Source organism: Brachypodium distachyon, chromosome 4 (genome assembly GCF_000005505.3).
Source record: "Brachypodium distachyon strain Bd21 chromosome 4, Brachypodium_distachyon_v3.0, whole genome shotgun sequence".
Taxonomy (NCBI): domain Eukaryota; kingdom Viridiplantae; phylum Streptophyta; class Magnoliopsida; order Poales; family Poaceae; genus Brachypodium; species Brachypodium distachyon.
The window spans coordinates 34,198,325-34,222,576 of record NC_016134.3 but is presented as its reverse complement, the minus strand read 5'-3'; the positions used below and the strand labels follow the sequence as shown (position 1 = coordinate 34,222,576).

Genomic DNA, 24,252 nt, shown 5'->3' with positions numbered 1-24,252 from the left:
CCCTCCATCTGCCCGCTTCATCTCCTCCACAACGGCAGCGGCGGCTCCGATTCCATCGGCAGAGCGGCAACCATAAGCGGTTAGAGGCATTGGATCCGGCAGTGGCGGCTCTGATTCCACCAGCATTGGATCCGGCGGAGCAGCGGCCATGGAAGGAGGCACCACGGGGGGGGGGGGGGTCGGTGGCGGAGGAGGTGATCGAGATGAGAGGAGGCGGCAGCATGGACGAAGAGGAGTGTGCGGGATTTGGTTCTTTTTTTGGGTGGGGGTAGTTTTTTCGTTCACTGTTGTGTGTGGGGTGAGGGACAATCTGGAACGTTGATAGAGATTGATCGGACAGCTCACAATGAGTGCACGGTTTGTGATGGGTAAACTGTGTGTTTAGCAGTAGAGGTCAAGAAGTAACGAAATCCCACCAAATCAGCCGCAACTATAGGTGACTATAGGGCCGAGCTTTTTTGAAAAGCCCGGTAACCCGGCGAGCTTGGCCTGTTTGTGCCCGGCCCGGCACACCGGCACATAATTAATCGAGCCGGGCTCCGTCCGTGCCGTGCCTGGGCTTCAGCCTCAGGCCCTCGGGCCGGCCCGGCACAGGCCGTTTATATTTTTTATTTTTTAGGATTACACATTTGACCCATTAGCCTTCTTAATTCTGGCCTAGCCCACCATTTTTCCCCACCATTTTTCTTATTTTGGCCCAGCACACCTTATTTTTCCTTCTTTTTTAATCTGGCCTAACCCAACATGTCTTTTGTTCTTTTTCAATAATCTGGCCCATGTGCCCAGGTAGGCCCATGGGGCCTAAACGGGCCCAAGCCGGCCTGGCCGGGCTCGGTGCCAAGCCTGGGCATGGAGGTTATGTTTTCGGGCCGGCCCGGCCCCTCTATTGCTGGGCTTCATGAGCCGTGCCCGGGCCAGGCCCGTTTATCCCGATCCGGCCCGGCCCGATAGCCACCTGTAGCTGCAACAGCCGCCGTCGTACGGCACGCCGCTTCCTTCTTTCTCGCCCCAACCGTTACCCAAACCCTTCCACCGCCGGTTCCTGATCGCCCACAATGAGCAGCAGCGATCACCGCCAGGGGCCGCCTCGCCACGGCTACCAGGCCGCCACTGGAAAGAGCACGAGCGGCGACGACTCGAGCGGCTCGAGAAGACCGTTGGTCTTGGTAGGGGGCGCCTCCGACCCCACCACCGCCTCGATCTCCCACTCCGCCGCGGCGACGGCGGCTGCTACAAACCCCGAAGCCCCCAACTCCGCCGCGCCAGCCGACTGCGAGCAGCCGCCGCCGCAGCATTCCCCACCCTTCTGCTTCCCAAACTCGCACGCTCCCCACCATCAGCGTTTTGCGTTCAACCCCACCGCCTTTACAGACGTACTCGGCGCTGCAGCATTGCGGTCACCGTGCAGCGATGAGAAGCCATCAGCCTTTGGGAGAGTTGAGGTGGCGGCGCGGAACAAGCTCGTGTTTGGCCTTGGCGTGAGCGTCAGTGATACAAGAAAGTCCCCAGGATTCCGTATGCGTGTTGATTCAGATGATGGAATTTCTGACCACGAGCGGGAGAGTCTCATGCCACTAGGGCGCGTCTGCGACAGAAAGCGTGATAAGACCAATTGGTCCCGGGGCTCCTCTTTGTCTAAACAGCCCACGAAGAAGCAAAAACAGTAAGGCTCACCTAAGCATACTATCAGCTTCGATAAGTTGCAGCAGTTTATAACAACTTGGAGCGAGCCGTGCCGTCAACTGTCTGTTGAGACGGTATGCAATCCTTGTTTTTTTTTTAATAATAACCAGGATCCTGAGGAGTGTATGTTCTACATTAGTATATCCGATATGGGTGGTACTTGTTCGATCATAATTAATAAATCCTTCGTTGCGTGTCAATGTATTTTAATCATTGCATCGATTGTTTAACTGAGGACAGAAGAGGATGCGTTCAGTGATCCTCTTATATTTCTGACATAACTTTCTTTCACTTATCATCATGCAGATCCTGGAAACCATGGTTAATACCTACGAACCCGCATTAACTATGAAACAAAGGAATAGAATGAAAAGGATCTTCACAGAATACCCCGCCATTGGCTTGCTCAATGTTGCTGTAAGTTGGTTATCCTGTTTATACGCAATCTAATTTAGGTGTCTTCTCACACAATGTTGCCCAATTTCCTTCTTACCTTTATGTGTGCGTGATGAGGATGTTGCTTTTACTGATTTCTAGCTTTGAGTCTGTGAGTGAAATGATAGATAGGTCTCTCATTACTGGGGTAAAATCCACTCAACTGAAATTATACTGGGTGAGCTTGATATTGGGTCTCTCATGTGGTTGCAAATTTGTGTACTTGATAAATTGGTCTATGTGATTTGAAAAATTTACAAACCCCCCCCCCCCCCCCCCCCCCCCCCCCCCCGACACAATCTAAAACCTGTTGTAGTTATTTTCACTAACTTAAATATGATGCTGTAAACATCAGAACATGTACTTTATTTAGCTCTCTGGCTGGTATCCACAAATGCTCACTGTAAGTTGAAGCTTGTGTTATCTGCACTGATCCATCCATTACTAGTCCAATTGTGTAGTTAGGTAAATATCTATTATTACTTCTATATCTCTCCAAGGGTGTTTGTCTTTTCTTATAATGTTGTCTTACTGTTTTACGGCCTTTATTAACCTTTTACATGGATATGCAGGTTAGATTAATGGGAATTCCTTCTTTATGTCGGTCGTTACGACTTGCCGTTACTGATGGCACAAATGATAAAGCTGAATGTATTAATGAGGGCAGCAATCGGCCACGAGACAGTTCTCTCTCTCTCTCTCTCTCTCTCAACATATATGATGCAAATTGGGATAATGTTCCTCTTTGTAGTTGTGTGTGCAATTGCTGCTTTTTCGGGGCACCGAGGCAATGACCACAAAAAAGCCCTTCTGATCTATCTATATATAGAATAACCTTTTCACATTTGACATTGGTTTGTGCAGGTGTTGCAATTGATGATGTCATCAAGAGAACTACCGAATATTTCGAATCAAACATTCGAGGGGCTGAACCAGGGCTTTTCCAAGTGAAAAAATCATTGTCTCTGAAGAAACTTCATGAATGTGAAATATGGGTAACTAGTCAATTTTCAGCTCAGAAATTTAGTGCTCTTGGCCATGGGGCTTTCCTTGAGTTTTTGGAAAGACATGGTCATCATTTCTCCCCTAACTGGAGTAGCTTCTTAAATGGGGACCTTTCTTGTTCTTCATCTCTGGAAGTTTCTGTAGTGCAGCAACTAATTGGAGTTTTACTCTGCCAAGCTGAGAGTAACTGGCTGGAGAATGGTGAATTCTCAATGGATAGTTTATTTATGCTTCTCAAAAGGCAGTCTCCGACAATCACTGTTGATATAATGCAAAATAAATTAGGGGGGCTCGTTGACGCTATTGAGTCTCAAAAAAAGAGCGGCATACAGACAAACACCACCAAATTTTCCATTGCACTGTTGGAGAAACAGTGGTCTGGGATTGGCAATGCTGGTATGTTGAGGAGTGATATTTCTGAACAAACTTATCCTGGTTCAGTTTCTTCGCAAGAAGCCATCAAGTGCTTACTCAAGGCTCCATTGTTGTCTGATCTTCTTCTTTGGTCAAATTGGGATTTGCTGTTTGCCCCTTCATTGGGCTCCTTCACACATTGGTTGCTGAATACAGGTTCAATTCAAGAGTTATCATGTATTGTGACAACAGATGGTAGGTTCATTAGAATAGATCCATCAGCCACTGTTGAACATTTTTTAGAAGCCATCATTCAGCAATCACCATTTCAGGTGGCAGTGAAGCTGCTTTCCTTGCTACACATTTACAATGGTTCTAGTAATGCTCCAATTTCGTTACTGAAGTGTTATGCACAACGAGCAATAGATGCTATAATAAACAGCAACAGTGATCTGGTCAGCGCTGGTTCGGAAGGAAAAATATTTGTGCATGGGGAACTGCGCACAGAAATTGCTGAAAAGCTTGACTGCTCTTCTCACTATAATGGCCGCATCCAAAGAAGTTTAGAGATCCCTTATGTAAGAAGGATTAAGTCTAAAAGCTTATCAAACATTGACCATACACTTCATTTGATTGCTACATTTGTACTAGATTGTCTTGGATATCTACCTTCAGAATTCTGGAGTCTGGCAGCAGATATACTATTGTCAGGATTGCGGAGTGTTACTAAGAATTGCTATTCATCCATCTTGCATGCATGCAGTGAAACTTGGCAGCTTTGCATGCTTCGCAATATTGGACTGTCACTTGGAGTTGCTGAATGGGTTGAAGATTGTTGTGCGACCTGTCAGACTAAACATGTTCATGCAAATGGAGAAATTAATTCATCTTCTCAACATTCATCAGCTGTATCTGGAAGACATCAGCATGAAAATACTAACATGCTTACTGCAACAGATGTTCACACAATGAATGAGGGAAGTAGACCATTTCATGGCTTGGAGGTTACAAGTGATGAAAACAAGGAATTGTTAACCAAATTAGACATGGCAGATTTACTATCTACTAGCAATCCGCCCATGGTAAAAGAAACAAATCTTGAGGAAGCAGCTCTTATTATTGAGACTATACGTAAGGAGGAGTTTGGTTTGGATCAGACACTGAGTTATACTGATAAGAGCTTCTTGGAAAAGCAGCATGCTCGACTTGGCAGAGCCCTTCATTGCCTCTCACAAGAGCTATATTCCCAGGATTCTCACATAATTCTTGAGCTAGTATGTTTCATTCCATGCATTCCTCTTCTATTTTATTTCATTTGTGTGTGGGTGGGTGGGTGGGGGGGGGGGGGGGGGTTGGGTTTATCTGCAGATATTAATTTGGTGTCATTATTCTAATCTTTCAGATACAGAATGCTGATGACAATACCTATCTCAAGGATGTCGAACCAACAATAGGATTTGTTCTTCAGGAGAATGGAGTTGCTGTTCTCAATAATGAGAAGGGCTTTTCTGCTGATAACATTAGAGCGTTGTGTGACATTGGTAATTCAACAAAGAAAGGATCAAACATGGGATATATTGGAAATAAAGGCATTGGATTCAAGTCAGTATTCCGGGTAGGTGTAAACCCAATTATTTTTCAGTTATCATCTTACCGCTATAAATTACACATTTTCTCTATAACAAATATCAGCCTCTTATCTCTTGTTTCATCAGTCAATTTATTCGACTTGTACCTTCCTTTCCCATCTGTTAAGACTAAGTTTTGCAGGTATCTGATGCTCCAGAGATCCATTCAAATGGTTTTCATGTGAAATTTGACATTTCAGAAGGCCAGATCGGTTTTATCTTGCCAACTGTAATTCCACCTTTTGATACAAGTTCTTTAAGCAGAATATTATCTCCCGAAGATGGCCATGATGGAGGCTCCTTTTGGAACACTTGCATTTCGCTTCCATTCAGGTCAAACTTCAGGGAGGGCACTGGTATGTGCTCCGTCATGTCCATGTTTTCGGATCTTGACCCATCTCTGCTCCTGTTCCTTCACAGGCTAAAATGCATCAAATTCAAAAATATGCTAAGTGGCAAATTTCTAGTTATGAGAAGAAAATCTCTTGCTGATGGCATTGTGAGAATCTCATGTGGGAATGATAAAGTGAGTTGGTTGGTTGTTACTAAGAAATTAGAGGGCTCAATTGTGCGTCACGATGTATGTTGTACGGAGATAGCTATGGCATTTTCTTTACAGGAGACTGAGGAAGGAGAGTATGTGCCTTATTTGAAGCAACAACCTGTGTTTGCTTTCCTTCCTCTCAGGAATTATGGTCTTAAATTCATACTTCAAGGAGATTTTGTTTTACCTTCTTCCAGAGAGGAAGTGGATGCAGATAGCGCATGGAATCAATGGTTGCTATCTGAATTCCCTACTTTATTTGTTGGCATGCAAGACTCCTTTTGTGCTCTACCTTGCTTCCAGAAGAGCCCTGGAAAAGCCGTTACAGCCTTGATGAGTTTTGTGCCTCTAGTGGGAGAAGTTCATGGGTTCTTTTCTCAGCTGCCTCACTTAATCCTTTCAAAGTTGCGCCTGGCCCGCTGCATGATTTTGGAGGGTTCCAGTCCGCACTGGGTTCACCCATGCAACACTCTAAGGGGTTGGGACGAACAGGCTAGAACACTATTGTCCGATGCTGTACTTTGTGAACACCTTCACCTTGGTTATCTATCAAAGGATGTCACTATATCCGATACCTTATCAAGGGCCTTAGGTATACATGAGTATGGACCAAAAGTTTTGACTGATATTATGTCATCTATTTGCCGAACTGATGGTTTTATCGAGTCAATGGGACTGGAGTAGCTATGTGCTTGGTTTGTTACACTTCATTCAGCATTACTGTCTCATTCTTCTGGGAATCTTCCCTTAAGAACAAGTCTTGAGAGTGATATTTTATGTTCTCTCCAGAAAATGCAATGCGTCCCACTTTCAGATGGCTCTTTTAGCTTTATAGCAAATGGACCAATATGGTTGAATTATGATCTTCTTGACTCTCCACCTGAATCTGAAATTAGCATGCAGAGCTTCCCATTTCTATACTGTAACCTTCGAATTGTAAGCCCTTCCATTCTCTCATTGTCCAGTAAACATAGTTACATTATGGGGGAGACGAGAACAAATGACCTTATAGATATTTTACTGAGAATTGGGGTACGGAAGTTTTCTGGACATGACATTGTAAAAAATCACATCCTGGCATCATTGTCTAATGCTACAGATGCTAAAGCAGAAGAGAAAGTGCTGACAGAATATGTGAGTTTTATTATGCAGCACCTTCAGTCGTCTTGTACAAGCTGTAAATCTGAGAAAGAAGAAATTGTGTCAGAACTACGGAACAGGTCTATCCTACTTACAAACAATGGCTATAAGTGCCCAGCTGATGTACCAATTCACTTCAGTAAGCATTATGGAAATTCTGTGGACATGGGCAAGCTGCTTCAGAATGTAGATACTACATGGATTGAACTTGATACATGTTACTTGATGCATCATAGTGCCGCTTCATTGCAATTCAAGAAAAACAGTTGGAGGCAATTTTTTGAGGAGCTGGGGGTGACTGATTTTGTTCAGGTAGTGAAAGTTGAGAAAAGTATATCTGGGGTTGATTATGTTCAAGATGGTATTCCTTTCCAAGGTGACATATCTGGAATCTTGTATTGTGTATGACTGGGAGTCACCAGAGTTGACTAATATGTTGTCCACATTTTCTTCAAAGAATTTCCGAAAAAAATGTATATATCTTCTGGAGGTTCTAGACAAATACTGGGATGGTTATTATAGTACAAAATCTAGGAGTCTCACCAGTGCAACACATTGTGGTGAAAAGAGAACAGTTGAATCTTCCTTTATGAGGTGTGTGCGAAACTTCAAGTGGATAGCATCAAGTATGGATGATGGCCTTCATTACCCAAGAGATCTATTCTGTGATTTGGGAAATGTGCGATCTCTTCTTGGCAATGTTGCCCCCTACGCTAAACCAATGGTTAGTAGTTTATCATTATCCTATATTGCATTTGTAGGGTCAAAATTATATTTCATATTATCTTAGATGCCTTAACCCATTCCTATGGAATAGCTATCAAGTAAATCACTTCAGAAGGACATTGGATTCAAGACAAAGGTATCCTATGGTGACGCTTTATTGATCCTGAAGCACTGGATAGCGTCACAATCTCCCTTTAGTGCAAGGTATGGGGGTCTCCATCTAGTTTAGAATAAGAAGAAAAATGGTTGTTGCTAAAAATGTAGCCACTTATTTGTAACTTTCCGTCTACCAAAGTCCATTCAGTTTCCTTGGAAATCTGGGATTTGCAGTGAGACTAAGGTGGGAATCAGGTTTACTTTGGCGTCATACATTTAATTAAATTGCTAGTTCTTCCCTAGAAAGTTATATCGTCTACAAATTTGAACATGTGAGTAACATGTCCTGAGATTACTTGCTTCAACATATGTATTATTCATCTATAGATAGTAGAACACTATATAAATATTTTTGTGACTGCAAGTTTAGAATGTTGAAAAACTGGATTGCTATTCTCCAACATTTTCAGATATTTAACAGAAGTACATATTGCATCGTTCTACCTTTTGTCCTTTATTGTGCATAACTCCATGTAATCCCACAATTCTTTACTTTACTTTTCTTCAGGATGGACCAGATGTGCAAATTTTATGCCTTCTTGTCGGAAGGTGCAGCTAATGGAGAGATCAACATTAAACGGGATTTCCTAGCACTTTGCTCTATATTTACACCACTGCATCGTTCACGATCTACTGATCTTGTAACTGGGAGATTTATGCCTTCAAAAGACTTATATTGGCATGACCCAACAGGATGTTCTGAAATGGCAGATGCATTTGTTTCAGTAAAGAGGAATATGTTTCCGAGAAGGATGTTGTCCATGGCTTATCCAAGCCTCCACGAATTCTTTACTGAGATATGTGGTGTACCAAAAATTCCAACTTTTTCTGACTACCTTGAGATACTGTTACAGTTATCAAGTGTTTCATTGCCTTCACAAGTTGGCAATCATGTAAGTACCCTGGTCTTTTTTTTTTTGTGTCTAGCAGGACAATTTCCTTTATGTTATTAAATCTCACTCTACGTAGGTATTTCGTGTATTTGTGAGATGGGCTGATGATCTCCAATCTGGAAGTAATAAGATGAATCGTATCTTGTACTTGAAAGAATCTCTTCAGAAGTTAGAGACAACGGTATTGCCAACCGTGGTCGACAAGTGGGTGTCTCTCCATCCATCTTTTGGCCTTCTTTGCTGGGCAGATAATGATGAGCTTAAGAAGGAATTTAACAACTCTAGTGAGATCGACTTTATACAATTTGGTGAACTTTCTCTGGATGACAAACAAACACTAAATGGGAGGGTTGCTGCACTAATGGACATATTAGGTATTCCGGCACTTTCTAAGGTAATACAGATCTTGTATAGCCCGTTTCCTTTTTCATCTATGTTAGTCAAGTTCTAATGCAGGAAGCACAATCTGTAAATGAATTAAATTCACCATTTAGGTCTAATACTAAGAAATTCGAGGGAAAAAAAATAAAGTAGTTATGTACTGTATGTCTTTAAATTGACCCAAATTTATTCTCCATGTCTATTCTGTAATAATTTAAAGCAAAATCAGCAGTAATGTCTAACACAATGAGTTTGAGTTATCACAGAATGCTGTAGCATACTCAATAGTTAAACGAATTGCACTTGGACAGCCACATTCATCATTGAATATGACGATCTTATAATTTTTAGAACTCGAATTGCACTTGGACTGCCACATTCATCATTGAATATGACGATCTTATAATTTTTAGAACTTACCAAACATACTGTATTTGGTATATGCTCATATATGTATCCAATTCGTTGTGATAGCTAGTGCCTAGTGTTAATTTATTGTATGGTTTTTAAATCAACCAGTATGATTCTGATCCACTACTGCTACCTTTAAACAGGTTGTGGACCGGGAAGCAATATTTGATGGTGCAGGGAACAACAGAGAAAAAGCTAGTTTAATTAGTTGGCCCTTACCATACATGCAACGTTACATTTACAAGATGCATAGAGATACTTACAATCGCTTTCAGCAAAATGAGGCCATGAAACTTAGCAGACTTGAAGTTATCGTCGTGCAGAAGTTATTCTACAAGTATACGCTGAAAAAACATGATAGTTCTTCTAAGAGAAGATTTGAATGCCAGTATATTCTACAGGTTAATATCGGACTTTCTATCTGCAAATTAGTTAGAGCCAGCTTGTTGTTAATCTCTCTTGTTATCATGTCTGCTTGTTTGGTACGATAACATTTTTTTAAGGACCCCACAGATCTTGTGAAGAAATTTGATGTTTTATTCTCAGGTTCCCCTGAAGCAGTGTACAACTGAACAATGGCGACACAACTTACTTGCAATGATCTTACATTGCAGCTATTAGGAATCACTAATCATTAGTTTGTTATTCTAGACCTGTTATTGTTGTCGACCTTGCTGTCATCTATACACATGCTTAACTCTTAGGGATTGCAGCTTTCAGAATTTTGCTAGGTACCACCATTAGCTTAAATTTTATTTGATTTGTTCCACATTTACAGGGAAATATATTATATGCTACACAAGAGGTTGATCCACATTCTGTTTTTCTGGAACTTTCTAGACTTTTCTTTGATGGATCCGTTGATCTACACTGTGCAAATTTTCTTCACATGATTAAAACCATGGCAGATTCTGGCTCCACTGTCAAACAAATTGAATTTTTTATTGTCAATAATCAGAAGGTGCCTGAGTTGCCTGAACAGGAACCTGTTTGGTCCTTTTCTTCCTCATTTGTGGCCAAGGAAATACAAATGTTCACTTCCCAAACAGTTCAGTTCCAACCTCCACATGACCCCAGTCATATCCTCAAGCGTAAGAGGGACCCAGGAATCATTTCAAGCAACCCGCTCAGTGATCCTAAAACAGCCCCTGATCTTAGAACCCCTCCTAGAAGCCAGCAATATATGAAGGTGAATGATATGGCATTGACATCAGAGCTTAGCAAGCCTGTCAAGTGTGGACACATGGAAGATACTTCAGTTTCCACAAAGCTTGAAGGGGTTCATGTTGTGAAAAAGGATTTAATGACAGAAAATATGTCAGTCGAAGAAAGTACGATGGAAGTTGGTGATGAGCCTGCTTGTTTGAACTTGGAGGAAGGAATCTTGCCAAGTCTGGTTGATGAAACTGAGCTAACTAACATTGATGAGAAACTCGCTGATGTTGCAGAAGAGAAGGACAACCTTGATACAGGGCCTCCAGCTGGAAGGCAGCTAGGAGCTGGCACACCTGGTGAAGCCACAATTCGAAAAACAGATGAGCGGTCAAGAACAGGCAGGCTTGATGAAGCTGTGGTGCACCAATACCTTGTTGGGCAGCTAGGATCTAACAATGTCAAGTGGGTGAATGAAGAGAACGAGTCTGGACTTCCCTATGACATCCTCATCACCTCCGGGGACGGCACCACAGAGTATGTGGAGGTGAAGGCGACTGTGGCTTCAAGCAAGGACTGGTTCCACATCACACCCAGAGAATGGCAATTCGCGCTGGAGAAAGGGGATTTGTTCAGCATCGCTCATGTCCTGCTAAAATGTTCAGACAAAGCGAATATAGTGATGTTGAAGAACCCACAGAAGCTCTGCCAGCAGAAGGTAGATTTGAATCTTGCTCTCGTTATGTCGAGGAAATGTAAAAACCTGAAACAAATTTCAGTTTCATTGAATCCTGACACAAAATTCTAGGTGAACTGAATCTTCATCTTGATCAAGACTTTGTTTCCCCAAGTATGCCTTAGTGGATTGCTCTCTAACCTGTTTGCTGTAACATTGTCTAATTTCTTTTACCCTAACATGTTCCTTTGGCAGATGTTACCTAAACGGGTTTAGTGCTTGCAACTACTGAATGAATATGTTTCCAGTTTACCATTAGCATGTTCTATTATTCCGTGGTGCTAGTTGGCTAATGACCGCACTGTCCGGATCGCCTCGAGGTCGATTCCGACAGAGCAGTCAACAAGCCAGAACGAGCCCCCCGCCCACTAACTCTCCCTATTTTAGCCTAGTTGTATCAAATGTTTTCTCTGAACATACGCCTAGTAAAGAGGTTTAGTAAATGTAGAATAGGCCTGTTCACAGTTTGGGTTCCACCCGAGAAAACTGATAAACTGACCTGAGCAAACCGGCGAGTCGGTTTAATATGGTTTAATTGGTTCGGCTGGATTGAACCCGTGTATGGTAAAATCGGGCTGGGTTCACACAGCTAGAATCTATCTAAACTGTCGACCTGTGAAATCCCTAATTCCCCATTCTACCATACAAGTTCCACTGTGATGGCAGCATTGCCTCAGCGGGAGGGCATGGCGATGAGGACACTGTAGGTCTGTAGCGGTGGACGGTGCCCGCCTCGAAGATGTGATGGAGATGGAGAGAACAGGCGGAACATCGATGCGTGTTGTCGCGAGGGTGTGGCATCCCATCTCCGAGGGAGCACTGACGAGTGTGCTGCCACTGTCGCTGTGCTGCCACTGTCGCCTCAGATGTCTACCTCATGTTCATCATTTGTCTCTGCACCCACCCAGTCTTCGGCGACCTGGCACAGGTAGGTGGCACTACACAGGTACATAGTGTGTTTACCTTGCTGCAATATACTCCCTGTAGTCCTATACTAGTTGTCTTTTGATTTTTCCATTGTAATTTGGCACTTCTTGCTCATGAGAAGTAATTTCTAGTTTGTAGATGTGCCAGTTCGAGTACTACTCACAGCGCTACTCTTGATATTATTTTTGCTGAGCATGTTGGCTTTTGCCCACCTTGAACTCACGCATGGATTCTTGAGTGATCTGAATGATTCTTTATCTACCAAATAACTCCTTGCAAGGTAACTATCATTCCTTAGTATTTAGGGTCTTCCTCCTGAACTAACATGTTTCTATGATGATGGGGAGCACCTGTGCAGGAAGATTGTGTTTCTCATGTTTAGCATTGTTTTGTTTACACTTATCTTATAAGCCAGCTGCTACTGCATATGGGCATAATGTCGATGGCTTTTTCTGTGCTTTTGATCTCCACATACAATTTCCTGCTTTGGTTCTTTTTCTGATTGTGTAGTTCTGTAGCTAGCTACCTGCTTGTAGTTGTAGCATCGTTTTTTAGTGACTTAAAATGATTCATGATAGCAGTTCTCTCATGCCAGCTAACTGAAATCCTGGATCTTTCTCTGAATGCATTGCAACTTGTAATTCTCGCTGATCCTTTAGGCCTTTTTTCTTAGGTAAACAAAACAAAAGTGCTAGCTGACATCTAATCCTAAAACCACCAGGTAGTGATACTAGGAAAACTACTGATGCCAGGGCTGTAGTGCCTATTATTATCAAAGTTAGAACAAGTGGCACTGATCCTGGATATGGAAATTTACTTGCTTGTATGAAGAATTATAAGAATATTATGAATTTATAGTGTTAAATTTACTAGCCAGATCATTTGCGACTGTTCCTTGAAACATGCCAAATTAATAAAGTTAACCTCTCTACAGCTTATGACAGAGGCAACACATATTATCTTTTGTATGATGCATAGAGCTACTCAGGATAAGGTACATGTTTACATTCTGTCTAATTTACATCAGATAAGAAATAATTGTTTATTAAGGTTTATGTAGATGTACTAAATTTCTGAATTGAGCATGGTTGCAGAACACTTATGTCTTGATTTCTATCTTGTATTTTCAATCACATAAGGTTATATCATCTCTGAATAGCATGTTATTATCTGCATTTCCGTTCTTATAGATTTGCCTGACTCATGTTTTAGATGGGTGCTGAGTTCAGATCCTTACATTTAATACAGAGACTTGAAGACTTGGTATTTCAGAAATGCGGATAAGCTATGGTTCTAACAAGGTCAAGAAGTTTGTTGTTCACAGGTTTCTGAAGCTCTAAGTTGGAGTTGCTTATCATGACAAAATAATCGATGCAACATTTTTGTTAAGAAAATCAGGGATTCCTCCCCTGTTCCATTTTATTAAATTGCGATAAGAACTATAAAGAAAATTCTCATATTTCAGTCATGATCTTTCATAGCAATTCATATTAATGCTTCCAATTTTTCTTGTCCAAAAAATAAAACTTCCAGTGTTTCAGGTTGATGATTCTCCGCAAAATCTTAAGACGTTGAAGTTTTCGTTTGCAATATTCCAATATTGAAGGCATCGATGTATCTAGGTTTTTCCCATGCATGAATGAACTACTCCCTCCGATTCTAAATTGTTGTCGAAATATTACATATATCTAGACGCTTTTTAAGGATAGATACATCCATATTTGATCAAATTTGAGTTAAGAATTTAGAATCAGAGGGAGTATTATTTTTTTGAGAACACAGCACAAACGCAGACGCTCACAACACGCGCATACACTCACCCCTATGAACGCACACAGGCACACTCTACCCCTATGAGCACCTCTGAAAGACTGAGCCGGCAGTTCTTGAGAGATTGACGAAGTCATCTCTTGCGTCTCGCTGTTGACGGGTACGTCACCTATCACTAAAAGAATAGCGCCGGTTAAATCTTGGAATAATTCAGGAAAATGTGACACACATGTCAAGTGTAGGACTTGAACCTGGGTGAATTGGTTCCACCACAAGGAACAGGACCAACCTGAGTTAGGCTGAGTTCACATGAATGAACTAGTATTGCAAGCACCGTCTTGTGTATGTTACGACATAAACTGTTATAACTATGCAAATCAAACAGCCAAGCTCTTTGAAATCAACCCCTTCCTTTTTTTTTAGGGGAGAAATCAACACCTTCCAAACAGTAGGGTCTGTTTGGATTGAGCCCCATCTAGCCTTGCCAAAATTTTGGCATGACCAAAGCAAAGGCACGACCAAAATATTGGCAACTATAAATTGTTTGGAGTGTAGCCATTGGAGTTTGCCAAACAATTGGCAAAACTGATGGCCTCCATTTGGTTTGTAGCCAAACTTGCCCAATATTTGGCAATTTACATTGCCTAGTGTTTGGTTTGTTCAAAAGTTTTGTTTGCATGACAAGCCAATAAAGTAGTGGATATTGCACTGAAATATAACACAAGAATCGAATTACAAAAAAAAAAAGAATTAACTAACTTCTTTTGTGATTCAATAATAATATTGCATGTAAGACTGACATAAAGCTTAAGATCAACATGTAAATACAACATATTCATGATAATCATGCTAATCCACAAATAAATTTCACATAATAATCAGACATGTTCATTCAGGAGACAAAATGAAGTTTACATACTAATTAAGCGGTGCCTCTTATCACATGAGACTATTTAGAGCATAATATCCATTAGCCCATCCAAAAATTTGACCACATATAGAAAAATTTGGCGGACGATTTCTGCGCCGTCGTCTCGCCCCAGCGCTTGCGAAATTTACACAGGCTTGCGCCAAATCAGGCCAGGCGTTCCAAATTTTGGTTTTGATCCAAACGGGGGCCCAAATACAATGGCATGACCAATATTTTGTTAAGGCCACCGTTGGTAGCCATCCAAACAGGAAGCTCAACCCAGCCAAAACCGTCACATTTGGGCTGGGTTGAGAAACTGGCCGACAACAGTCCACCCGTGCATGAATATGTCTTAAATGTGTGTCCTTTAATATGTTGTGCACAATTTCTCTTTTTCTCGGAGATGTAGTCATCCTCTGAATTTACCACGTGACAAACATGGGGGTTGTCTCGCATTACACGGTATTCTTCCTCAGCGAAATTAAAAAAGCTCGAGTAATTCAACTTTGTACTCCTCCTATACATAATAAGTGTCTTGAATTTAGTAGAAAATAGAAAATTGTACTAGCTTTATACTAAATTCAAGACATTTATTATGGATCCGAGGAAGTAGAAAACAAATAACTTTAGAGTAAGGGTGTGTTCGGAAGTCCTCTCGCTTTCCAGTTCGTCGATCCAGCTTTTCTTTACCTTTTCTTAGGCGAGCTTTTCTTTACCGATTCGTGTTTTTTTTAATCACATGCAACTTTATTCAAAGTCGTAAACCATTACGGCCTTATTTGGTAATGGAGTTTTTAGGATGTTTTTAAGGGTATTATCCATTTCAAATTGGAAAACAGTAGAAACCTCAAATGGTTGTTTGGTAGGAAGAGTTTGGAGGGGATTATCCCTAGTTCTCCCCACAAAACACTTCATTTTTTAACCAAATTTAAACACTTCTCATACTGGTGTTTTCTAAAAAAACACTAGTGTTTTGGGTTTTTAAGAGTTTTAGGTGAACACCTTAACACCTCAAATCCAAAACACTAGTGGCTAAAAAATACACTAACACCAAATAAGGCCTACAGGTACAATGCTTCGGATCATAGACAAGAAACTACAAAATAAACCCTATGACTAAAAATTACAACGAAATCTCTTACAAACATATTTTTCATGATACCGATCTTTGCAATATGAAGTACTCTACCAGCTTCATCAGAAGGATTGCAATATAAAATACCGATTCCTGCTTTGTGGCTGGAGCGAGGAACATTCGGCATTCCAGCCGCTGCTCCGTCGATTGACTGGGCTGAAATTCGCTAGGCCAGCCGGTTGTGTGGAGAGGATTAGGCTTGAGTTCGGGTGGGATGTGGGATTTGTTGCGCGGCCTGTTAGATAGGATCGTGGGACCTAGGACCAGGCACGAAGGAATCGGGAAAAGAAACATAAACAAACCGTTTTTTCCTCTAGCGGTGGCAGGATGGTCCTAATTATGGCAGGAATGGGGTTTTGTTTTTTTTCATAAAATGCGCTTATGTCTTTCATCTCATCCATTTATTTAAGATCTAGTGGCTAAGATTAAAAAAAAATTTAAGTTTTCACTGATCAGAGGTTACATTCCCATTTAAATATATTTTTATTTTGATCTTACAAAATAATTATGTTTAGGATCATATAAATTATTAATGTCTATGGAATATTTTTATTTTTGCATCATTTTTTATGCTTTCTAGTACGGCGACCTTAATCTTTTTTTTTGTCTCCGCCCATGGCTATACATGTTATCTAAAACCTACGTATGTATAGTTGTTAATTATAAATATATTATTTTATAATATTTTGCTTACATTATACTCCCCCCTTTCCCCTCACATTATAGTTGGCCAATGGGCTGGGCTTTTCCGAAAAACCGCCGGCACGCCGTGCCCAGCTCATTACGCGCTCTACCCGGCACGGAATTAAGCGGGGGTACCAACTTAGTACAAAGTTGTACTAAATCCGAAACACTTATTATGGATCGGAGGGAGTAGTATATTAATCCTGGGCTAGTGATGGATCGACTTTAATTAAACAGCCTGTTAAAAGCAAGTGAAATCTTTACATTCTGGAAAGAGATTTGCTTTGATAAATCAAAATATTCCACAAATTTGAAAAGGAAACATTGTTTCTTTTCAAAAAGGAGAAGAAAAGGAACGTGCTATTCTGACCAAGCCGCGTCCAAAGAGTCGGTGAGCACAAAGTATTCAGGAACCCGGAAGCGAATGCTGGAAGGTGAAGGATAAGAGCTGGCTAACAGCTTTGCTTTACCAAGCTCTTTTCTAGTTTTAATTAGTGGCCATGTGAATGGGGTTGATTTCTAGAAAACCATTTGGGCCGCGGCAGCTGCCGAATATTAGCAGTGGTCATAGTTAAATAAATATTTAATTAGTTCTCTTGTAGATGAAGCAAAATAATTTTTCTCTGAAAATTTAGTTCTTCAATATACAGCTCGTGTGATGAATCATCATTGCCCCTTAGGCAACTCAACTCTCCGAGACAGTTCTCCTGCAAAACCTTTGGATGACACCATATGAAATGGTGACAATAAAAATCTGGACAAACAGAACTGTCTACTCAAAGCTCATTGCTTGACCAGGTGTTTTCTCCCGAAAAGGAAGAACAATCCCGGCCTAAGTATCGATCGGTGTATACCATTAACAGAACATAATCATCATAATTACAAGATTTAGAAAAAAAACGAAAATACGTTCATTACTGCATCATAGATTCATAAAGCCCCGCCAGGCCGCCACCCATACAGATTGAAGATAGACTCTTTGATGGGGGCAGGGACCTTAGACCTATTGAGATTGATCATGCACCATTCTGTGACATTATGTCATTGTATCTATACACGTGAAAATATCAGTCGGCACACGGTCAAAGCTAACGTGGAGAAAAATCATCGCCGGAAATCAGCATGCCCTTCGGAAAAGTCAAGCACAAAATAAAAAACTTACAGGTAGTTAAGCGTAACCGTGCTAACTGGCGTGATTCCTGTTAAAAATGATACGTATTCAGATCTTTGGCGCCAATAGACCGAGAGTTTTCATGGTACTCCGTACTTCCTCTTCGGCGCACCATTCTGTGATTTATGTATGAACACACGTGGACAATTTGTCCGTGTCAACCTTTCTTTCCGAGCAAGTCGATCGTTTAAAACGATTATGCTACGTATATCGATCGTCTCAAATTGTTTGAACACGCGTTCTCGCGCGCGCACATATATATGTCTCGACTTGTTAGCCTGTCGCTATATAAGCTCATGTCAACTTTTGGGTTGGTCGTTTCTATTAACTTAATTAGTTTGACTGATCACTGGCATGCCAGATCCGCTGATCGTAAACCTTTACTAGCTTGAGGGTCGTCCTGCTTGCCACTGTTTCTCGCCAGGCGCTTCTTCTAGTCTGCACAAACTGCGAAGTTCAATAGAAAGACAGCCGAGGTTTACATGCATGCCAACTTGAGCTTAAGCTTGAATATTCCTAACGCGGCCGCAAGTTGTTTGACTGTAAAGAGAACAAAGAAGCAAGTACGGGTACCTGGAAGTTGCCACACCAACTCATGCATGGAACCTTTTATTACTATATTGCTTCAAGTATGAACAGGCATGGCTCAGCCGATCGACCGTTGGACTAAGCCTGGTCAATGAGTCGTGCAATGGAGCTTGTTCCCCTGCCCTGTATATAAAGCGCGGGACCGAAGCCCTGAAAACCCATCCAAAACCATTGTGACAAACACCGCCCAGGACGCATTCTGACAAATAACAGACAGCGGCCAGCTTTCGGTCGACGGAGCTAGCCGGCCGGCGCAGCCATGAGAGGTGGTGGAGCAACAATGGAGTTGCTCGGAGCAAACCCGCGTCTCCTCTGCTGCCTCTTCCTCTGCTTCTTCTCCTCACTCGCCATGTCACAGGCCAAGACGGTGCACGAGAAATGGGACATCAGCTACCACTTTAAGTCCCCGGACTGCGTCCGCAAGCTAGCGGTGACCGTGAACGGCGGCACCCCGGGGCCGACCATCCGTGCCGCGCAGGGCGACACGGTGGTGGTCACCGTCAAAAACTCCCTGATGACGGAGAACGTGGCCATCCACTGGCACGGCATCCGGCAGATCGGCACGCCCTGGGCGGACGGCACGGAAGGGGTCACCCAGTGCCCCATCCTGCCCGGGGAAACATTCGAGTACCGCTTCGTGGTCGACCGCCCCGGGACATACATGTACCACGCCCACTACGGCATGCAGCGCTCGGCGGGGCTCAACGGCATGATCATCGTGTCCCCCGCCGAGCCCGAGCCCTTCTCCTACGACGGAGAGCACGACGTGTTTCTGAACGACTGGTGGCACAAGAGCACCTACGAGCAGGCGGCCGGGCTCGCGTCCGTGCCCATCGAGTGGGTCGGCGAGCCCAAGTCGCTCCTGATCAATGGCCGTGGGAGGTTTAACTGCTCGGCCTTGGCGGCGTCTGGTGGTGCTGCTGCCGCCTGTAACGCGACCAGCCCGGACTGCGCCGTGCAGGTGTTCGCCGTGGTGCCCGGGAGGACGTACCGGTTTAGGATCGGCAGCGTCACCTCCCTCTCCGCCCTCAACTTCGAAATCGAGGTACGTGATTCAACGATCAACGAGTATTTTTTTTTCCAGAGCTTAATAGTTCTTCAGTTGAAGAGGTAGTAAATTCGTCGGTCTCGATCGATTTGCTTGCTTAATTGGGTAATACACTAGTAGAGTACTTACTAGCTAAACAAGTACTTACTGTCGTAAACAACATGTTAATATGGAGTAGATAAAAGCGAATGTCGCCGGCAAAAGCGAATCGTACTCCAGTACATGGGTGCATGTGCGTAGGCGGCACTGATCTCGCCCAAGATCACGGTCACAGATAGATTATATTCGCGTTGCCCCCGAAGAGGATCTGATGCCCTCCATGTTCTTGTCCTGCTACTATACTACTCTACATTTGCTTGACCGGTAATCCAGGCCGCAACGTGATACCGCGTTTCGAGCGAGGCCGTGCGTGCACCCACGCATTTTAGGCGCCGGCGCGCGCCGGCCGGCCGCCGATTCACGCGATCGTGATCAAATAATCGATCTTCTTGGGGTGCAAGCTTGTCAGTTTGTCTGTCAAGACTCAAATGGGCACAGCTGGAGCATGGAGAAGTAGTTGTCGACATCCCTAAAAACCAGTTGCATATAAGCTTTGTACGCTAGCTTCCAAGCACGACGGGACATTATCGTACGTAGCATCATGTGTTTAGCAATTAGCGATGGTAAAATCAAGATAGGTTCACTAATTAGTGTCTTGACTTATTGATTAAATGAACTTCAACCATGTGTTATGTTAAGCTGAATTGGAGCCGTCGATCAAGTCAGAACATTTACAACTGCTATTTTGGCGGGTATATAACTATATATATAGCACTCCTATGTGATGGATGAGCATTGACAGCAGCATGATGTGTTACACGCTAACTAACCGCGGCAAGCAACACATGGACACTCCTAGTCAAATGGCCTATCTTCTTGCGTGTATCACAGCCAGAGGACTAAAATACTGATCGATGAGGATTAAAACAATGGTTCCATCAGCATCTTCTGATTAGCGTGGGGGGAAGATGCGAGATTAATTTTCTTGATACGTATACATGTCTACGTACGCTAGCGCTTCTTGGACATATGCGGTGTTTATATTTAGAAATCCCAAGGCGATATACACGAAGGTTTGCCATTAATTGTAGATGGATCATGCATCCCGCTCGGAAATACTGGGGCACGCGACAAAACCTCGCGACAAAGTATTAGGTTTTCATCAGAGATAAGTCGTAAAAGCCGGTACGTTGCTCATGTTTGGGTCAAACTAGAGGCCGCGTCTACATCAAATGATTGGAAAGTAGTACAAGTTGACGAGACGACTTGGAAAACAGAGAGGAGGATACTGCGCAGCAAGCCAGCAACACGTGATTGTCCTGATCTGCGATTCTCATATCGTGGAACAAGTTAAGTGACTGCAGGAAGTCTTATATGAACACCAGACACGCAAGCAACCAACCAACCATATAATCCATGCATTTCAAGGAAACACCGAGGAAATTGCAGGCATCGAACTAGAATCACGACATGGGTCAGGTCAACTACCTATAGGGCCGTTTGTCTGTGTGTTTGAATGTAGGCTATATCTGTAACACAACAAGTCAAGTCAGCGAAATCAACAGTACTTGTACTTGCTGTACTAAAACAAGTACTGATAGATGATTAATCAGCTGGTTAATTAAATTCTGCTAGACTGGATTATATTGGATAAACCTGAATTCCAAAAAACTGTACTACAGTGCGTGCTAAATTTGACTGGTTGATTGACGTAATTAACCGCGTGGCGCGTGCATGCAGGGCCATCCAATGACGGTGGTGGAGGCGGACGGGCACTACGTGAAGCCGTTCGTGGTGAAGAACCTCAACATCTACTCGGGCGAGACCTACTCGGTGCTGATCAAGGCGGACCAGGACCCGAACCGCAACTACTGGCTCGCCTCCAACGTGGTCAGCCGCAAGCCCAGCACGCCCACGGGCACCGCCGTGCTCAGCTACTACGGCGGCCGCAGCAGCCCGCGCGCGCTTCCCCCCACGGCAGCCCCAACCGGCCCGGCCTGGAACGACACGGCCTACCGCATCGCCCAGAGCCAGGCCACCGTGTCGCACCCGGCGCACGTGCACCCGCCGCCGCCGCCTCGCGCCGACCGCACGATCCTCCTCCTCAACTCGCAGAACAAGATCGACGGCCGGATCAAGTGGGCGCTCAACAACGTCTCCTTCGTGCTCCCGCACGTCCCGTACCTCGTCTCCCTGAAACACGGGCTCCGCGGCACCTTCGACGAGCGCCCGCCTCCGGAGACTTACGACAACAGCACGGGTTACGATGTCTACGGGGTGCAGCCGAACCCGAACGCGACCACCAGCGACGGGCTGTACCGGCTGGCGTTCGGGTCCGTGGTGGACGTGGTGCTGCAGAACGCCAACATGCTCGCGCCAAACAACAGCGAGACGCACCCGTGGCACCTCCACGGGCACGACTTCTGGGTGCTGGGCTACGGGGTCGGGCGGTACGACCCCGTGGCGCACCCGGCGGCGTATAACCTGAAGGACCCCATCATGAAGAACACCGTGGCCGTGCACCCGTACGGGTGGACGGCGCTCAGGTTCCGGGCCGATAATCCTGGCGTCTGGGCGTTCCATTGCCACATCGAGGCGCACTTCTTCATGGGCATGGGCGTCGCGTTCGAGGAAGGCATCGACCGTGTCGGCCAGCTTCCTGAGGAGGTCATGCGATGCGTCAGCAAAAAGGGCGGCAGGCACTGATCGGAGTCATGATTTACGTACTCTACCAAACATCGTCACTAATTCCGCGGAGGAAATATATATATCTTCGCTAGCTTCGGCATGTATGTGTATTACATTGTGTTACCATTGAGTTTATTGGATTCATTTAGTTCACGATATGTGAGTTACGCTCTGATTAGTAAAGCTATTGTTACTCGAAAAACTAGCATGGTGGCCCTCGCGCGGGCGACCTGATGATCGTTGTTCTAGTTTTTTTTTTTTTACATGTGCTCATGACTTTTTTATTTTGTACCTCTTTTGATTTCGTGCCATACTGGTATACTTCCTCTGGTCAGGTTTATAAGGCCAGCACGGGATTTTATAACGGACTTTGGCGAAACATTACTTGGTAATACGATGTTATTGCGACACAAAAGAGATATCGTTGTATTTATATTGGAAAACTCAATAAATAGTATAACATTTATATACCTACATTTTTTGTATAATTGTTCGTCAAAGTTTGGCATAGAATTCAATGCAGGTCTTATAAATCCGGATGGACTGAGTATAATTCACTGATATTGGATTTTTCCGATACGTATTTATTCATCATATTTTTAATTCTAAAATCAAAGACATGATATTCGTATACCTAAGGGCTTCCACGGCGTGTGAAAAACCAAATTTGCCACATAGGTCCAAAAGCCAACTGGTTATTCTCCGGTGAAGGCAAATTTGATGCTAAATTTTAGTTTTCTTGCAATGCAGATAATGCCAAACCTGCATGTATATGGGACCCACAAAAGAATGAATTAATTACTCATTTTCCTTATCTCTTCTTCTTCCCTGACCTCACTTTCCAATCAAATCCTCGGACCCCAACTCCCCTAGCCCCCCACTTCATCACCTCCACTCGCGGCCCTACACCTCCTCCGCTCCTCCGCCGTGCGCCCTCTGCACCACCTCTGCCCCTCCTGCGCACGCCCTGCACCACCCCCGCCCGTGCCCCTACGCCACGCTCGCCCAACAACGCATCCGCCCCTCCGCACACACCCTTGCACTGCCTCCCCCTATGTCCAACGCCACTGTGGAGGTTCTAAGGGATATAGTTCCGTACCTAAATTGTGAAATCCCTCCGTGAGCCTCTCATTCCCCAGATCCCCTAGGCGGCCAGGCCATAGTCGCCACAGTACTCCCACCCATGTCTGTCACTCCGTTGCTGCTCTGCTTGGCGTCTCCCGCCACTGCTTCCTACTGTTAGTTTGGACTCAGTGTTTTTTTAGAGGTTTAGCTAAACATAACATCAAGAGAATGATTTGTAGGACTCTTACATCTCATATCTAACGGCTGGAAATAATTGGGGTGACCCGTGCAGATTGCACGGCTAGACTTGTATAATGCAATATTTGATTTTTTTTTATATATATTTTACTTAACCAAATATTTATAGCTTTTTCATTTGTTTTTCATGAAAACAAATCTTATGAAATGATAATATGGAATATTCTGCATCATTAGATTGATTCAATAACACATTATATTCTAGATTATGTTGACATTAAATTTTTTTTAGCAACAGATTTATATTTTATTAACATTATCCGCAATATAAAAAGCGTTGAGCTTGAATAAGGAACTTATGTGTTTGCTACATTTTACTTTGTGTGATATTATTTTATATAATTTTTAAATTTTCTTTTAGACATCCATCACAGACTATTATATTTTTAATATCTAATTATTATTTTGGACGGATGATGCGGCAAGCATTCCTTGCGAACGGGCGCACGGTGCAGCGAGTGAGCAAGGTGGCATCCGGCGGGGGCCGATGGAGCGTTGTGGCGGCCGTGGATCATCGCAGCAGGGACCTTATAATGGTGTCTTGACAACGATGGATCACGGCAGGAGCGGCCGATGGCGCTGGGGCTGCTGATCACAGCGAGCGTGCAAGTTGCAAGGCCATCGTGCTGCGACGCTTCAAGCACTTGCATGGGTCGCCTGCGCGGAGACGAAGATTAGACCTCTAATTACCACCGAACTCTTAGATGCCACTTTGTTAAATCGCT

At 43.6% G+C, this 24,252-nt stretch overlaps 2 protein-coding genes and 1 non-coding gene across 3 annotated transcripts; all 3 read left to right on the top strand.

Annotated features, from left to right (window-relative positions):
* The first annotated feature begins 2,729 nt into the window (after window positions 1–2,729).
* On the top strand, window positions 2,730–13,674 carry LOC100827509. Its single transcript, XM_024462862.1, has 13 exons — window positions 2,730–2,802; window positions 2,983–4,751; window positions 4,880–5,092; window positions 5,248–7,513; window positions 7,607–7,719; window positions 8,180–8,468; window positions 8,514–8,564; window positions 8,641–8,958; window positions 9,500–9,757; window positions 10,135–11,226; window positions 11,894–12,451; window positions 13,106–13,165; window positions 13,420–13,674. Exons 4-11 carry the CDS (start codon window positions 7,139–7,141, stop codon window positions 11,957–11,959), a joined length of 2,562 nt encoding a protein of 853 aa, XP_024318630.1. The 5' UTR covers window positions 2,730–2,802; window positions 2,983–4,751; window positions 4,880–5,092; window positions 5,248–7,138; the 3' UTR covers window positions 11,960–12,451; window positions 13,106–13,165; window positions 13,420–13,674.
* A 4,898-nt stretch (window positions 13,675–18,572) lies between these two features.
* On the top strand, window positions 18,573–22,406 carry LOC100837930 (L-ascorbate oxidase). The gene is made up of 2 exons (XM_003577988.4): window positions 18,573–19,474; window positions 21,257–22,406. The coding sequence occupies exons 1-2, from the start codon at window positions 18,689–18,691 to the stop codon at window positions 22,220–22,222; spliced, it is 1,752 nt and encodes a 583-aa protein (XP_003578036.2). The 5' UTR covers window positions 18,573–18,688; the 3' UTR covers window positions 22,223–22,406.
* Window positions 22,407–22,543: 137 nt separating this feature from the next.
* MIR7721 (microRNA MIR7721) lies at window positions 22,544–22,735 on the top strand. The gene has a single exon (NR_127002.1). It is a non-coding gene; the product is annotated as a microRNA MIR7721 (primary transcript).
* The last annotated feature ends 1,517 nt before the right edge of the window (window positions 22,736–24,252 follow it).

Bases quoted from the DNA above. Each gene is read 5' to 3' on its own strand.
- LOC100837930 (XM_003577988.4), top strand. From the start codon at position 18,689: ATGAGAGGTGGTGGAGCAACAATGGAGTTGCTCGGAGCAAACCCGCGT. The intron at 19,475-21,256 runs GTACGTGATTCA...GCGTGCATGCAG, and splicing joins CCCTCAACTTCGAAATCGAG to GGCCATCCAATGACGGTGGT.
- LOC100827509 (XM_024462862.1), top strand. From the start codon at position 7,139: ATGTTCAAGATGGTATTCCTTTCCAAGGTGACATATCTGGAATCTTGT. The intron at 7,514-7,606 runs GTTAGTAGTTTA...CCTATGGAATAG, and splicing joins CCCCCTACGCTAAACCAATG to CTATCAAGTAAATCACTTCA. The intron at 8,565-8,640 runs GTAAGTACCCTG...CACTCTACGTAG, and splicing joins CTTCACAAGTTGGCAATCAT to GTATTTCGTGTATTTGTGAG.